The sequence below is a fragment of the Macrotis lagotis genome, chromosome 2 (genome assembly GCF_037893015.1).
Source record: "Macrotis lagotis isolate mMagLag1 chromosome 2, bilby.v1.9.chrom.fasta, whole genome shotgun sequence".
In the NCBI taxonomy this organism is placed as follows: Eukaryota; Metazoa; Chordata; class Mammalia; order Peramelemorphia; family Peramelidae; genus Macrotis; species Macrotis lagotis.
In genome coordinates this window covers 15,070,022-15,087,225 of record NC_133659.1, presented here as the reverse complement: position 1 = coordinate 15,087,225, position 17,204 = coordinate 15,070,022, and the positions used below count along the sequence as shown (strand labels likewise).

Below are 17,204 nucleotides of genomic sequence, written 5' to 3'. Positions count from 1 at the left end.
GGTTACAAGGCAGTTTTTTTATTCCTTAACCACAAAAGATATGTTTCAAATGCAGAGTCATTTTGTCTGCCTCCCCATTAAACCACAGAGGAATTAACCTTTACTGCTTCATCTGCTCTCCTGAGAGGTGAAGACAACTTTGGGGTGCTCCTGAACAGATATTTGACAGCCATCTTGCATCTATACATCTCTCAAGGTTTCTTCTCTGAAATGTGGTACACTTGTGAGAAGGACCTCCCAATAAAAGGGGGCCAGAAATGGATCAATATTGGCTTCCCAACTGCAGCCTCAGAGTGGATGAGGAAGCTCCTTGGGGTTGGATCTCAAGCTACCCCAATGGTCTGCTCTCTGCCTTTGGCCAGCATGGCAGCTGGGGCCTGTAAAGGATACCCCACCCCTACTAGCCCAGAAATCTGAAGCTGAGCCGACAGAGGCCCAAAGCTCCATGATCCGAAATAGCCTCCTTGGAGCAATACTGGCCCACTGAAAGTTCTACGTAAATATTTGACTTTTCCAGCCTCCTCAGTAGGCGACTCTTCCTAGCTCAACCCTCAGTTATTCCAGTGGTAGGTGTCATCATCCCAAAGGACGTGTCTCCCAGAAAGGTGCCATGGCACATTCCCGATTCACTAAGAAGGGTCCCTGTTGAGCAGATTAAGGGGTTCCCTCACCACCTCTGTGCCAATTGGACTATTTCCACACTGGGTGTATTAAATAAATACATGGATATTGATATTACTTTTGATGTTGATCCTGAGCTTCGTTTTGGGGTTATCACCAATCCAATAAGTTTATAGTTTATACTTTTCCCTTACTGAAGCATTTCTTTTGCAAACCAATGAATGTTATCAGGACATTAGTTTTATAGGTCTATCTGAAAGGATAAGAAGTTAGCATTTTTATGACATAAATTCTTGGTACTAAAATAGAAACCTTCTAGTAACACGCTAGTGATTTATTTCAGATAATCTGAATGTAAACATAGGAGCCGGGGGACAAGTGTTACTGCTTTTTTTGTATTCTTTGGCTTTCATCTATATCCTTATGATTTCTAAACACATACCAAGGGTGTGAACATTTCTATTTTAAGGTCAAATTAAACAATTATCAGAGCTTGACATGAACGTTTTTTAACTTGTAAATAATACAGTCATTATAAAGTTTATGTCAAAGCTTAAAGTAAACTTTGGTTGAGGATGAATTCTGTGCTGTCAATCTTAAAGTATCTAGAGATATATTTGTACTGTTAGCTAAACCCTGCTGTTCATTCAAGCACTTATCCTTGATAATAGGCTCAGTGAGTTCCTAAAAAAAAAAACAAAAAAACCTTGTACTCCTTCATAGATAGAAATGGGAATGTCTAAATACAGAATATCTAGGTATGTGTATATTTTATGGAGAGAGACAGATTTCACTTTGTTCGCTATTAGTTTTCATTATTATAGACTCTATAATTCTTACTTTCAAAGAGAGAAAGTAAACACATTTTTAAATGCAACCAAAAACATTTAGTTACTTATTGTTGTTCAGCCAAGTCTAACTTAGCAACCCCATTTTGGTTTTCTTGGCCAAGCTACTGAAGATTTTGCCTTTTTCTTTTCCAACTCATTTTATAGATGAGGAAATAGAAGCAAACAGGGAAAGGTGACTTGCCCAGGGTCTCAGAGCCAGATTTGATTCTTCCTGACTACAGACTTCGTTCACTGCATCACCTGGTTGTATACATACTGGCTCACATATTAAAGTTGACACTTGTTCTCTAGAGTGACCTTGGGAAAAGTCCAAATTGTATTAATAAGGCGCAACAGATAGAGCATCAGCCTTGGAGTCAGGAGTACCTGAGTTCAAATTTGACCTCAGACACTTAATAATTACCTAGTTGTGTGGCCTTGGGCAATCCACTTAACCCATTGCCTTGCCAAAAAAAAAAAAAAAAAGACAAATTGTATTAACAAGAATCATCTCTACACCTACTGCAACTGCTGTTGTTTTTATGGAATTTTTAAATGAAGAGAATGTGACCTCTCTTACTGTTAAAATTTCTCCCATTTTCCAAAATTATTTCTGAACATCTCCCCAAATTTCTGGCTATTTCAAAAGTTATTAGTTGGTAATGTCAAAGGTGACAGGTGCATTTATAGAGAGGAAAAGTGGCCATGGATCTATTATGACAAAAAATGGTAGCCTTAGCATTAAGTAGTTCAGAAACTGGGCTCGTGGAGGGAGGGGACTAGATTTGAGAACATAGTAGTGATATGGCAAGTTCCAAAAGGAATAATTTCTCTTTCCTCTCTATCTAACTTGATAATACTCTTAATTTTAGTGATTGAGTATTTCTGGGTTCTCTATGATCAGATACCCAGTTTGCATATCAGTTGGTCCTACATATACTTGAATAAATAAATCAGTGGTGAATTAGTCAGATAATTCTTTTCTGGTCCTGTGTTTGTTTAAAATAACCTTCAATCTTGGTAACCCCAGTCTAGATTCTGTAAGCAGTTGTTAAGTTTCTCTATGTGCATTTGTTTTGTCTTTCTTTTTAGTTATTAAAGGAAATAACTGGGTTTTTCCTCTTTTCAAGTATTTCTCCAAAGCACTTAGTAAAATATTTTACTTAATGAGTGAGGAATTAAAATGTTAACTGATTTATAAAGTTCTAGTCTGTGTGCCAAGGTCACTTGTGATGTAGATCACTCAAGGTTCAATCACTCCAAGTAAATCATACAATTACAGATCTCATTCATTTTTCTGAGGTCCTGAGAATAGACAGATCATCCTGTGAAATCTCTTTTTTTTTTTCATTTTTTATACCTCCAGTGCCTTACATAGTGTCTTGAACAATAGAGGTGATTAGGCAATGTTTGTTGAATTCAGTTGGATATGAGATTTTATGTGAAACATGAGAATCCTAAAGTAAAAAGATATTAGATGAACTAGATTATGGATATTTTTAACAATTTTTCACAATTGGACATATGTATGTTCAGCATGTTATGTGACCATTATGCAAAAATCTAGCTATCCTCAAGTTTACTCAGTTTACCAAATTATAATAGATATTTAAGACTACTCAAAACCATAGTTAGCGGTATTTCAAAGGCTCTTCACTTGTTTTTGAATGGCCTCAAATGCTTTAAATTTGAATAGATTGTCCAGACTTTAGACTAAGATGACCTCTAACCCCCAAATTTGATGATTCTAAAAATGAATACATATCTGTATATGGGCTAGAATGTAGCATGTATCTATAGAGCTTCTAAAGTCTCATGGCCAACCGTAATTGGAAAAACAGAGTATTTAAGATGATGCCATTATTCTTAATCTAATAATTTTTAAATTTAAAGCCTTATTTGGCACTTTAAACATATCAAGAGTATTTGTTGAACCTCTTCTATTCCCAAGTCTCAGATTGTTTTTTAATAGCCTTTTGTTATTCTGAGTCCTTCATTAATTAACAAGTTTAAAGTCATCAAATTATAAACTGAGATGTCAAGTTGGTCTGTTTAATTTTTTAAATTTATTAATGGACTTTAATGGACTTGGGATTTTTATTCATATTTTTGAAAAATAATTAAATATACAGTAGTTATAGCTAGTTGTTAAGCATTAAAATTTATATAGGTATGTGTATATTTGCACAATTTTGTAAAAAAAAAGTAAAGATAATTTGGGGAGGGGGTTATATAATTCAAAACAGTATAAAGTTGATAAAATGTTTAATTTTTTTTCCTTGGCAGCACTTCAGAAAGCAGGAAGAAATCCATCCCAAAAGACAATTGATAAGTACTGGACTCCTCAAACTGCTAAGCTGAATTTTGATGATTTTTGTGCAATTTTAAAAAAGGAAAAACCTACTTCAAAATCAGAATTATTAAAAGCATTTAAGAAAATAGATGTAAATAATGATGGCTATATTTTACACACTGACCTTTATAAAATTCTTACTAAGGTAAGCCCTTTGAAATCATTTTTTCCCTAATCTATTTCAGAAAAAATTTTTGAAAACTCAGGCTTTGTTAGCCATTTGCATCCATATCAGACCTAACTGCATTTGAGTAAAGAGAATGAATCGCCTCCATGTTGTTCTAAAGTGCTTTGGGATCTTTCTGAATAAAAGGTGTTTTGTAAATGAAAGCTAAAGGAGTCTTGTGGGCCCTTGTCACAGTTTCCTTTGTGCCTCTGAGTATATATCTTGGCTGTACTTCAGTGATCAATCCATGCAGGAAGGAGAAACTGTGTGTGTGTGTGTGTGTGTGTGTGTGTGTGTGTGTGTGTGTATGGAACAAGAAGTCATTTTGTTCTTGGATGTAGCATTAGGAAGTATCATTACTGTAGGTGCAGGGTTGTTTTATTTGATCTACCATATTCAATTGTAATTTATAAACAGAAATTGAATTCAACTGTGGAAAATCTGAGAGTGGTACTAAGTAAGTGATAACAGCCAAACAGTTTTTGTACTTGAAGGTCATCTCCTAAGTGACTCCTAACCCTTTGATAAGCATCAGTTTCCAAAATTTTTCACTAATGTTCTTTGCATGTCTAATTATAGAAAATAGTATTTTTAATTGATTTATTTTAAATTAGTTTTTTAAAAATAAATTGTAGATATTTTGAAATCTAATTTGTTTTTACAGAGAGGTGAGAAAATGACACCAGAAGAAATGAATGCCATAATAAACTTGGCTGATATAAATGTTGATGGCAAACTTGACTACAATAAGGTACTTTTTGGATAAGCTTACATATACATAAACTTGCAGTATTGATGAGAGAATATTGTGATAGGGTAGGTATCCTTTGGAAGTTTTGCTATATATATATATATATATATATATTGTTATCCAGTTTATTTGAAATTGAACATGTCTTTGGTTTTAGATAATTTCATATACTCTGCTACAATAATTGCATTTTCAAAAAATATACCAAGAGTTCTAGAAACCTATAAAAACTTATCAGAAATGCAGCTTTTCAAGAAAATAAAACCATAAAAATTATTTAGAACAAACCCGAGTCTACACATGTCTTATAAAAAAATAATAAATCACCTCTCAGGGTGAACCACATTTTATTTTCATTCAGTGTGACTCCTCATTGAATCATGGCTGCATTTCACCAGGTCACTTGAGAGTGGTCAATCTGATCCAAGAAAATAAAATGAGTAACTCAGTTCCATTGAAAATGTCTTCCATCTATCAGTCTATCCCTTACTACTAATGCACATTTCTCCCTCCCCTTCCTAAAATGTATGATTGAACATTTTGCCCACTGGATTACTTTTTTATTTTCTATAGTTTTGTAAATTATACGTGGCAACCAATGAGCAGTGTCTGAAGACTGCACTAGAAAAACTGGAAATTGATAGTAAAATGAGGCTTCATCAATTAGGAAGTCACCTGGAAGGATCTCCTGAGAGTGGCATATCACCAATATCCAAACCATCCCCGAGAATCCCAAGGAATATTGATCAGGAAATCATGCTCAATAGAGGTATTTACTTAACTTCAAATACATTTTTTAAATAAGGAATTCCCTATTAAACTTGAGCAAAATTCTTTATGATTGCTACCATTTAAAGCCATAATTAAAATGAATTGGAAGTAAAGTTTATGATAGAACTTCATTAAAATTGCAATATTTTTTCTAGGAACAAAATATCTGGCTACAGAATGATAATCTAGCAAAGGCATATATTAATATTATAAAACTATCCAGTGAGACTGATCTGTAAAGAGTTATATAATTGCTGATCAAGTTACTTAATCTATCTGTGCCAATTTCTGCATCTGTAAAATGAAGGAGTTGTAAAGTTGTTAATTATGATTTCTCAGATCCTTACTCGATCCTGTAACCCCACTTCAGATAGTTGTTACATTAACTCTTGTCTTATTTTCTGTAGAAAATACATAGGGAGGGGAATTGCTCAAGTGGTTTATTATTTGTGATTAGGGACAAGATTCATAGTTATCAAAACTTTGTTACAGGTGATGGGCGTAATTCTTCTCTACTGCCATTACCAACTCAAAAGCACAAAACATCTGTTTCTTTCCATATCAGTATGGGGGCTAACAGCTATAGAAACTCAAAGCTACTTGAGCCAAATTCAATAAAGGTATGGTATTTTAAATAAGAAATTTGGGATAATTTTTGTGTTTTTTTTAACAATTTTCAGTATTTATAGTGTTTTAGTAAGGTCTAAAATTAGTTCTTTGTCTTTTTGTAGAGTAATCAATATTTGCATTTTATATTTAAAACAATTTTTCTGGTTTTAAAGTAAAAATGGTAAATAATGAGATCTTTCAGAGTAATATGATTTATTTGAGTAGTTTTACTTAATTATCTACATAAATGCATCATTAATCCAAAAATACTTATTTCTTGTTTAACAAATAATTTATCTAAGTCCTTTCTTTTAAATAAATCACTCATTCAATATCAGTTCCTATGGGAAAAAGACAACAATGTCACTTTGCTAAGTCAATATTTGTAGAGTGTTAATATTGATCTTTTTCTTTTGTTTTCCCTTTCTTGACTCAACCTTTACTAGTTTTCTTTCAACAGAAAATAATAGCTACAGAAATATAAAACATTAACTGGAAACTGCTAGGATACATTAAAAATGTGCACCTTGAGACCTCTGTTAAAGGGGGGAAAAATGGTTATGACCACATAGTATAACTGCTGTTAGAAAACTGAACTGATTGTTCTCATGAGCTCCATTTTGTTTCAAATAACAACTCTGTATTTGTTATTGAACTCTGAAGTCCCTTATATCTTTAAATTGCTAGACAGTGACATTTGTTCTATATTAAAATTTTAAAACATTGTCTCCAAGGAATTGTTCGCAGTATGTTTAGGAATCTATACCCCCCCAAGCAATATAGTGTGCATGTTCACCATGTTCAAACACAATATTTAGTGTCCAGCAGTGTGATTTTCCATCATTAAAGCCTCCTTCTGTTTCCCAAACATGAAATGTTAAAAAAAAAAATCCTAATACTATCAAAAATGTTCTTTGTCTAATTAGTAACTGAATTTGAAAATAATCACAGTATGGAAACAAAACAAATCTGTAAAGATACCCTTTGTCAGTATTAATAAGAATTTTCTCTCTATATCTTGTCCTCTACAAAATTATTTGATCCACACCATTGACAATTCTTTGCCATCCAAAAAGAATGTTGCTTTTCAAATAGTAAGGATTTAAACCTAATGTTTATAACCATTATTTGCAATTACTCTTTCATTCTAGAATAGTTGAACCAGATGTTTGGGTCTATTTTCCATTGACATAATTGAGATTGTATTACTGAAGTCATGTTATGTCTTCTTCTAACCACATTTTCCTAATGGAGACCAGGAAAAACCCAAGATTATTTTAGATTCTACATCACAAGCTGTCTTGTAGTGAAGCTACCTAAACCCATTCAGCAAAGTATTATATTTATTGTACTGTTCTAATACTTAGGAAATAATACCAAAGTGACAGAAATCGTGATGCCAGTCTTTTATGAGTGATTATTTAGAGGGATGAAAACATAGAAATGATAAGACCATATATTCCTCCCCAAATCAAATTAGTACAATTCAAACTGGATAGAATCAACTGATTATTTTTTTTTTAGCTGGAATATACTTTAAAGTAAATGTAAGTCATATAATCATAGCATCTCAGGTTGGGATTTCTTCAAGTATGGGTTTCCTATACAGCTTTCATGGAAAGTGATTATGATCTCCAGTGTCACTACATGGCAAGACAACCTACTTTGTTTTTTTATAGATCTTAATTGCTAGAAGTATCTAGATGAACTCAACCATTGTTCATAATTCTCTCTCTGGAGTCAAGCAAGAAGTCTACTTTTTTATTTGATCTCTTTAAATATTTGAAGACAAATCTCTAGGCTAACTCTCTCCAGGTCTTTGAGGTCATAATGTAGCATAACTTCACATCCTATGCCAACCTTGGCTTCCTAGTATCAAGTTTCTTCTAGTCCAGATATGGATTCCAAATATGGTATAACCAGGGAAGAGTCCAAGAAAACCATCCCAACCTTCTCCACGGACCTTATACTTCTGTTCTTGTCATCTATGAACATATTAGCTTTGCTGATATTCCTAACATAGAACAGTGTATTTCCTGTTGCCTTTTTCACATTAATTTCTCTAGAGTTGTACTTCTTCTATACCACATTACTTCTTCTAGCGAAAGGATTTTTTTTTATTTTTCTCTTGTTAGAATCCGCCCATTTTTCCAACTTTCAAGATCTGGTTTCAATCTTGACTTTCTCATCTACATATTAATTATCCTTTCTAGCCTCATGTGATATAGTGGAAAGGAAAGAATGTTGTATTTGAAGTCAAGGGATCTGTATTCAGATCCTGCTTCTGACAGCTCTGTGATGCCCTGGAGAGGGAAAGGATTTTAATCAAGGATGATTTTTGTTTTTTGTAAGGCAATGGGGTTAAGTGACTTGGCCAAGGTCACACAGCTAGTAATAAAGTGTCTGAGGTGGATTTGAACTCCCACCTTCCTGACTCCAAGGCCAGTGCTCTATCCACTGCGCCACCGAGTCACCCCTTCAGGGATGTTTATAAGGAGACCCTCGCTGTGTCCATGTCTGAGCCAGGTGGTTGGCCCAGGAGTAGAGAGGAGGGATCTGATGCAAGGTGTGCTACCAAGGAAGGTTCCATATGTGCCTGAGGGATGATGTCAAAGTGGTGAACGTGAGCAACTGGATGTTGTCCTCCACAGAAAGAGAGAGGGATAGCTTTGGAGGAGAACAGGATTGGCCTCTGTCTGTAGAGATGAGATGTGGTGAAGATAAAGAAAAGGACTGGCCCTGGATCCACAGGTGCCTCTCATAAAGCTAAGATGGTGGAGGCGCAGACTGATGGGAAAGTTGTTCTCCAAGAGATTGGGGAGTGTCCATGGGATGAGCTCAGTGGAGGTCATCTAGAGCATAGAAATAGAGGCACCTTCCTCCCAGGGCTGTCATACAGCCTTCAAGTGCTGTATCAATATGATTGCTGGTAAATGGCCAAAAAGCCAGACTAGATAAAAGGGGGGGTAGCCTTGGTCTACTAGAAGCAGTTCTCCTGCCCTCTACTTTCATCAGCCTTCATCTGGAGTTTTGGGGTCAGTTTAGGGACTATGAGCTACCATTTTAATAAAAGGGTAAAGTGAGGTAGATTTCCCCACAACATAAGTTACTGGGGAACTAGGTGGCTCAGTGGGTAGAGCACTGGGCCTGGAGGTAGGAAGACCTAAGTTCAAATCCAGCTTCTAATAATTACCTAGCTGTGTGACCTTGGGCAAGTCATTGAACCCCATTGCCTTGCAAAAAAAACAAAAGATGACAGTTATTAGAAGGGGCTGCCTGTCACCCTCTGGGTCTGTCATTGCCTCCATTAATGCCAAAGACCCTGAGCAAGAGGACAACTCCCCTTATCTAGGTTTGGGGGCATACAGAACTGGGGAGGGGATATCATGGAGCCAAGGGCTATATGATTTGTTGGAAATTTGGTAAAGGGGGCTAACCATGACTCCCCCCATCTGTTTTTTTTCTCATAAGAAGTGTTCATTGTCTGATCCCAGGTGTGAGATACTGGCTCAGACTTTTGGACAGCCCACCAGAAGGATAGGTTGGTGGAGTCAAGATGTCTGGCCCAGCTCCCTTTCTATTCATACATATTTCCCAAGGTCGGCAAAATTCATTGAGGCAAGAATAGAATTTTAAAAATTAACTCATTACAGGTCAGCTGAATTCTGAACTAAGTTCAGAGACAAAGAACTATGACTTCTAATAATTACAGGAAAAAAAATCAGTTGTAAATCAGGTCAATGAGAATGTGATACAAGATCAATCTTCATCTTCTCAGTGCTTTAAAGGGGGCAGGGATGATTTGGAGAGAGGGGCAAACCAATTTCCAGAAGTATAAGGTCCATGGAGAAGTTTGGGATGGTTTTCTTGGACTCTTCCCTGGTTATACCATATTTGGAATCCATATCTAGACTGGAAGGAAAAGATTCCTTTTGTTCTGGTGGGTATCAGTATCAAGGGGCTTCTGAGTTGCATCCAACTCTAATTCTGTGACTCTGTGACTGGAGGAGAGAGGGAGAAGCCATATCTTTCTTTTTTTTCGGGGTGGGGGGGCATTGCAAGGCAGTGGGGTTAAGTAACTTGCCCAAGGTCACACAGCTAGGGAGTCCCGGATTTGAATTCAGGTCCTCTTGACTCAAGGTCAGTGTTCTATCCACTATGCCACCTAGCCTTCCCCAAACCATGTCTTCTCAAAGGAAAATGGGATGTCTAGATAAGAGATGCAAAGCAGGGGGCAGAGCCAAGATGGCGGCAGGAGTATATTCTCTCCTAGGTGCTCTCTCCAAAATATTTCAAAAACCTTAAAATTATGATTCTAACTAAATTCTCGAGAGACAACCCACAGAAAGATCCAGTGAGGCAATTCTCCATCCCAAAATAACCTGGAAAATAATGGGAAGGCTCTGTTCCATGGGGTTGGAGGGTCAAGTAGCACACCTGAGCAAAGTTTAGCCTCCCAGAAACAGCCCCAGGGCACCTGAGAGCTCCAGCTCCTAGCAGCAGGAGCAGTTTCCTGACTTGCACTCCAGGGAGCATCAAGCATGACTCGGAAGATCAGCAGATAGACCTCTGCCAGAGTGAGCATGAAGCCCAGGCCAGTGTGGCCCTCCTTAGTGTGGCAGCCTAGATCCCAGGAAATGGAAGCAGGCCTGTGGAACCACCCAGCAGCAGCTGCCAGGAAATTGCTCCCTGAGCACTCAGCCCACAGAAGGTAAAGGAGTGGAGGGAGACTGCTGAAGTCTGTCCTCTGTCCCTGGGACAGGACTCTGGGGCTTTGACAACATTCAGACCCTGTTTGCGGTCTTTGCCCCCCCCCTAGAGCAGGGACCCCCCCCATCTATGGGCAGAGAGGTGCACTTGGGGGTCATTCGCAGACCAGGAGAGCAGTCAGATCCTCCCACACTGAGGTCCTTGTGGTGGTGTCCTAATGACACTCAAAAGCTCAGGAAGCACCCCAAAACCAGGCACAGGCTGGGGAAATAAGTAAACAAACAAAAAAAAGAACCTAACCATAGACAATTACTTTGGAGGATCAAAATACTCAATCTGAAGATGAGAAAGTCCAAGCTTCTGCATCTAAAGACTCCAGGAAATATAGGAGTTGGACTTAGGCTATGACAGAGCTCAAAAAAGATTTTGAAAATCATGTGAGGGAAAAGAAATGAGATGAAGGAAAAATCTGAAAATGATATCAGCAGCTTAGTTAAGGAGATCCAAAAAAATGCCAAAAAAAATAAATGTTAAAAACCAGCTTAGGTCAAATGGTAAAACAATTCAAAAAGTTATTGAAGAGAAGAATGCTTTAAAAAGCAGAATTGGCCAGATGGAAAAGGAGATAAGAGAGCTCTCTGAAGAGTTGCAAAGCAACCCCTTTTGTGGTCTGGACTCCTGTGCAGGCCATTCTTCTGGGATGCCTGTCCTGCGCTTTCAATAGTAGGGCTGAGAGCAGCTCTGGGGCCATCTGGCTGCTTCCACCCATCACCTCTGGGCCATTGGCCACTGGAACAGAACCATTACATCAAATGCCTGCCTTGCTGTGATACACAAACCCCTCCATCCTAGATTAAGCTGGTCAAGACTCCTGAAGTTTCCCTTTGGTCTGGTAGGCTTCCTAGGTGTTTGCCACTGGAAGAGCGTCTGGGTCAAACTTCAGGGAGATTACTAAAAGGTGTTGGAATCCATCAGGTGCCGGTTTTTGTGAGTGACCTTGTGGACTCGAGTTGTATATGACAGAATCCTTCTCATTTAAAAAGATCTGGAATTTCTGCCTCAGGTTCCTCTCTCTCCCTCTCTGGCTTTATCTCCATTTTCTCTCTTGCTTTGACTCTACTTCCCTCCCTTTTTCTCTCTGTCTCCGTCTCTCCCTGTTTTGAGGATCATCCTCAAAGTTTTACTTTGTCTCTGTCATCTTTGTGTCGTTCTTTTTCCCTCTTGGCTGTTATCAGTGTTTTTCACTAGCCTGGCTTTGTGCTAGGCCTCAGACTTCCTGACTGCCTTTCAACTTTGTGCCAATTTTTTTTTTGTAATTGTCATTTGTTATTCTATGATCATGACCCTTTAAAATCTGAGATAAGTGGAGAACTTCCTATATGGTTATATCCATTTTTACCAATATTTTTCCCTTTTATTTCTCATCAGCCTCATTGTGGCTGAAAAATTGGAATTATTTTATTTGTAGTCTCTGCCTCCTCCCTGAAATGGTGTTCCCCTTAGTGTCAGACCATGGGTCCACATTCAGCTATTCCCAGTACAACCCTCCTGTTTTTTTAACCATTGAGGCTCAATGTTTGGAGATTAACTGAGTCGTGTTAAACTTTGTGGAGGCAGGAAGGACATGAATTGACGTGGAGCTCAATCAGGGAACCAGACTTGGTGTGGGCAGACCCTGGAGTCTGAGACTTAGGAGCTGGATGCTCTAAGATGCAGAGCTCTGCTGGTCGGTCTGAAATCACATGCTGCTCTAGCAGACCTGAATCCAGCAATCTTTCTATATGCCAGTTAAGATAGAGTAGTAACTGTTGGGTAACACTCTTTCTTTGTGACCTCATTTAGGATTTTCTTGACAAAGATACTAGAGAGGCTCGCTGTTTTCTTTTCCAGCTCATTTTATTGATTAGGAAATTGAGACAGAGTAAAGTGACTTGCCTAGGGTCACACAGTTGAAATTGGGAAGATTTATCTTCCTGACTCCAGGCCTGACACTATCCACTCCGCTATCTTACTGCCATTCTTTGATTTTAATGTGATTAATGTTTCAGTTCTCTGTAGTTTTCCCATAAATTTTATTCTGAAATGTTTGATTCTCCTTCATTTCTGACCTAATTTCTCATTTCATTTCCTTCTCACTACCTTAAGAGAATACATTATTTTATGTTTGTAATTTTTAAAAAATGCTTTATTCTCTTTACAGCCTTGAGGATTGCATCATTATTAACATGTCCTTTTTACAAAGGAGGAAATTGGGATAAAGGGAAGTGAACTCCACAGAACTAATTCTAGGGTTGGGGGTTGAGGGTGTCTAGTCCAAACAGCTACCATTGCAGGAAGCCTCCCTTTCACGAACCCCAACCAATAATCATAAATATTTTCAGAGCATCCTAAAATGTATTCGAAAGTCAAATAGAGCTTTCCGACCTGGTCCCTTGTAGGATGGCTTCCACAAAGAAAAGTGGAGAGAAAGAGAAGGGACGTTCTGCCATCAATGAGGTGGTGACCAGAGAGTATACCATCAACATTCACAAGATGATTCATGGAGTAGGCTTCAAAAAGCGAGCTCCCTGGGCTCTAAAGGAAATTCGCAAATTTACCTTGAAAGAAATGGGAACACCAGATGTATGCATCGACACCAGACTCCACAAAGCTGTTTGGACCAAAGGAATAAGGAACATTCTGTACTGTATTCGAGTACAATTATCCAGGATACAAAATGAGGATGAAGATTCACCAAACAAGCTGTTTGCATTGGTTATTTATGTGCCTTTACCACTTACAGTCAATGTGGATGAAAACTATATTAATTTCATTTAAATAAAGTTATAAAATATCAAAAAAAGTCAAATAGAATCACAGTAGCATCATATTCTATATTTTGTCACAATGGTTTCTCTTCTATTCCTTCCTATTTTATACCTATTTTGAAACCCACCACAATGCTCCACCAACATAGGAAAAGAATAAATGCTTATTGACTGATTGGTTGAACTCAAACACAGATTTATGATACAGAGAAAAGAGTAACTTAGACAAGAGAGAAAAAGTGGCCTGTCAGAGGCTGGCAGATGGTTTGGCTGGAGGAGCAGGGCCCCAGAAACATCTGAGTAGCTCTCTCTTTGTAGACTGTTTTCATCAAGACCTCCTTCTCATGATTCTTTGTCCTTGGCTCTTCTTCCAAACTCAAACTGCCTGGCTTCTGGGCATGGGCAGCCATCCCTTCCCCCCTCAGTGGATCACAAGCTTCTTTCTACACTTTGCTGGACCCAGAGAAAGGAATTAAGGTAAAAAACCACTGATGCTAAACTAAACCAGAAACTGGTCCTCTATAGAAACCACATTCTGGTTATCCTCATCATAATGGATCTGTTCGGTACAACTTAAGAGAAATCTCAGATTCAGTGGCTTTATTTCAAATTTAAGAAAATCAAAGTAAAATTTGCTTCCCCATTGTTATTCTTGGTGATGGGAGAAATTGGGATAGACTTTCAGGCATGTTGTGGGTTGGCATGTCCTCTTGTGATGAATATGTAGAAAAACTTAGTGATTTACTGTGGGCAAACATGGAAGGAGGAGTACAGGAAAATCCCTGCAGCAGCAATTTGATCACAGAGCCCTTGGACTAATACATAGTCAGTGGAATTCTTTTATGAATAGTACATTTAATAATTTTGATACTGGAATTTTTTTATCTCCTCACCCATTTTTCCTGTTTCTTCCCTCTTCTCCCAATATGTCCCTCTTTCTCTCTCCTTAATTGTTTTTTGGTTATCATTCATCATCTACTCACACATGTAAACTCACACCCATGCCCTCTATGTATACTCCTTCTAACTACCTAATTAGAAGTTACAAATATCATCCTCCCTTGTAAGAATTTAAGTAGATTAACCATATTGCATCTCTTATGATTTCTCTTTTCAGTTTATCTTTTATGCTTCTCTTGAGCCTTATATTTGGAATTCAAATTTTTTTATTCAGCTCTGATCTTTTCATTAGGAATGCTTGAAAGTCTTCTATTTCATTAAATATTCATTTTTTCTCCTGAAGGATTATATTCATTTTTTTTGAGGGAAGGAGGTTCTTGGTTGAAATCTTAACTCCTTTGCTCTCCATAATATTTTATTCTAAGTCCTCTGATCCTTTAATGCAGAAGCTATAAGTCTTGTATTATCCTGACCATTGCCCCAAACTATTTTTTTATTTTTTATTTAAGATAATGGGATTAAGCGACATGCCCAAGGTCACATATTCTAGAATATCAGTTTTCCTTGATAATTTTTTTTATTTTTGCAAGTCAATGGGGTTAGGTGACCTGCCCAAAGTCACCCAACTACATAATTATTAAGTATCTGAGGCTAGTTTTGAACTCAGGTTCTCCTAACTTAAGGCCGGTGCTCTTTGCACTGCGCCCCCTAGTTGCCTCTCCTTCATAATTTCTTAGAAGAGAATGTCACCTGAGACTGTAGAAAACTTTATAATAAAGGAAATTCAAATTCCAGGCTACACCCCAAGCTCTTTGATGAAACACTGCTTTATAACATCATTACCTACATCCCAAACCCACTCTGCCAATTTGCCATTTTCACAGTATACCTTCAGCTATGTATCTCATGTCCCAGCCAAAGTTTCTACCTTGAAGGAAGACCTGACAAACAGCTGCTTCTTGTGCCTTGGGCTAAGAATGATGCTGATATTGGAAGACTAGCTACAGAAGGAGCCGTTCGCATGGGAGTAGATGATACAGTCAGAGAGGCCCCATTACTGAATCTAAACCGAATAGAGATGTTTACCAGAACCAGTTCAGCTTGAGAAGCTACTGAAAGTAATACGGCAAATGCAGCTTGGAGCTGAGATCCCCACATGCTGGAGACCTAGACCAATCGAAGTCCTTCATTCATTATAGCTAGTGGGAGCCACTGTGACGTTCCCCTAAAAAGGTCTTCCAGGAGCCAAAGAGCATAGAGGACTCCTGAGCACCCTCTTGACCACAGTGCAGCCAAAGATCATGTCTTCAAAATCAGACTACAGAGATGCCAAACATCATAAATCTGACGTTCAAGTTTCTCAGAATTGAGCAGTAGGAACGACCAAAAAAACATGTAGGAAGCTACAGAACAGACTGGAAAATTTACAAAATTGCTAGAAGATGTACAAATGAAAAACAAACAATACCAACTAGATTAAAGAATATACTCAATTTCCTAGTTTTAATTCATAGAATCAGAGAAATTTAAGCTTAAGATCTTAAATATAATTATCCTGCCCTTCCACTTGAGACAAAATTGAAGCACAATGAGGTTTTGAATTACAAAGGGCACCCAGTGAACTCACTAATCGAACCTAGACTTCCTGACTCCCAACCTGTCTCTTCATAGTATCCCTGAACTCTATGAAGAAGCATGGATCTCCTTTTTCTTTAAATTCGCGAATATTTCAGAGTTATCTCTGGACCTATGACAGTTTCTGAATGTTTATATGTACAACTGGATTCCTTTTTAAAATCCAGGGTATATATTAATGTGAATAGTCCTTGTTCTAGCTCCTCACTCTTTCCTAGTAATTACAGTAACTTTAATTTTCAGAAGATTAATCTTTTATACCAACATTGCTCTAATGCTAAGAAAAAGTATTCTCATAATGTCTCTTAATATATTGGTAATTAAAAATAAACATTGGTAATTAAAAATATCAAGTATCAAATCTACCCGATTTGAGTGTATAGCACCACCTTATGCCCTCTCTAAAAAAATGTGACTGCAGAATTAGACTGTTATTTTCATTTCAGTTGAAATTTTCACTGACAGTTAAATCTAGCTTGGCTAAGGTGGACTATTGTTTAGATGAAATTATTGGAAAGATCCCAGGTTCTAGGTTCCTTTGGCCGGTTTCTTCCTTTGTAAAATGGATTTGACAGCACTTTCATTAGCAATGCAACAAGAATTTCCTTTTTTTGGTCCCTACCTGTGGTTTTTCTCTGTTTTTGTAATTTGTTGTTTTCAAGGCGCCTTCTAAGTTTTGACCAAACAACATATTTGTATCTTAGAAATAATAAAATGGTACTTTTTAGGTTTATATATTTCACCTGATTTGAGAGTATATAGCACCACCTTATGCCCTCTCTAAGGAAAAACAAGCTACTGGTTTTTTCTTCCATGTTATTTAAAAAATAGCTTGTTTGATATATAAATTTTTTTCTTTTTTCTTTTTTGCAAGGCAATGGGGTTAAGTGGCTTGCCCAAGGCCACACAGCTAGGTAATTATTAAGTGTCTGAGGTCGAATTTGAACCCAGGTACTCCTGACTCCAGGGCCGGTGCTCTATCCATTGTGCCACCTAGCCGCCCTGATATATAAATTTCTTACTGTTAACACTGAGACAAAAAATTCTACCC

General features: G+C 37.5%; 2 protein-coding genes across 2 annotated transcripts in view; both read left to right on the top strand.

Annotated features, from left to right (window-relative positions):
* The window catches only part of EFCAB7 (EF-hand calcium binding domain 7), a 59,552-nt gene that overhangs the window by 9,655 nt on the left and 32,693 nt on the right, over nucleotides 1-17,204 (top strand). The window contains exons 3-6 of the mRNA XM_074221257.1: nucleotides 3,738-3,949; nucleotides 4,635-4,721; nucleotides 5,295-5,490; nucleotides 5,985-6,112. Coding sequence (XP_074077358.1) covers nucleotides 3,738-3,949; nucleotides 4,635-4,721; nucleotides 5,295-5,490; nucleotides 5,985-6,112 — 623 coding nt within the window. The remainder of the gene's footprint in view (nucleotides 1-3,737; nucleotides 3,950-4,634; nucleotides 4,722-5,294; nucleotides 5,491-5,984; nucleotides 6,113-17,204) is intronic.
* Nucleotides 6,023-15,395, top strand: LOC141512378 (large ribosomal subunit protein eL31-like). The gene is made up of 2 exons (XM_074221265.1): nucleotides 6,023-6,112; nucleotides 13,250-15,395. The coding sequence occupies exon 2, from the start codon at nucleotides 13,251-13,253 to the stop codon at nucleotides 13,626-13,628; it is 378 nt and encodes a 125-aa protein (XP_074077366.1). The 5' UTR covers nucleotides 6,023-6,112; nucleotide 13,250; the 3' UTR covers nucleotides 13,629-15,395.

Coding starts and splice junctions, on each gene's coding strand:
- LOC141512378 (XM_074221265.1), top strand. CDS start 13,251: ATGGCTTCCACAAAGAAAAGTGGAGAGAAAGAGAAGGGACGTTCTGCC.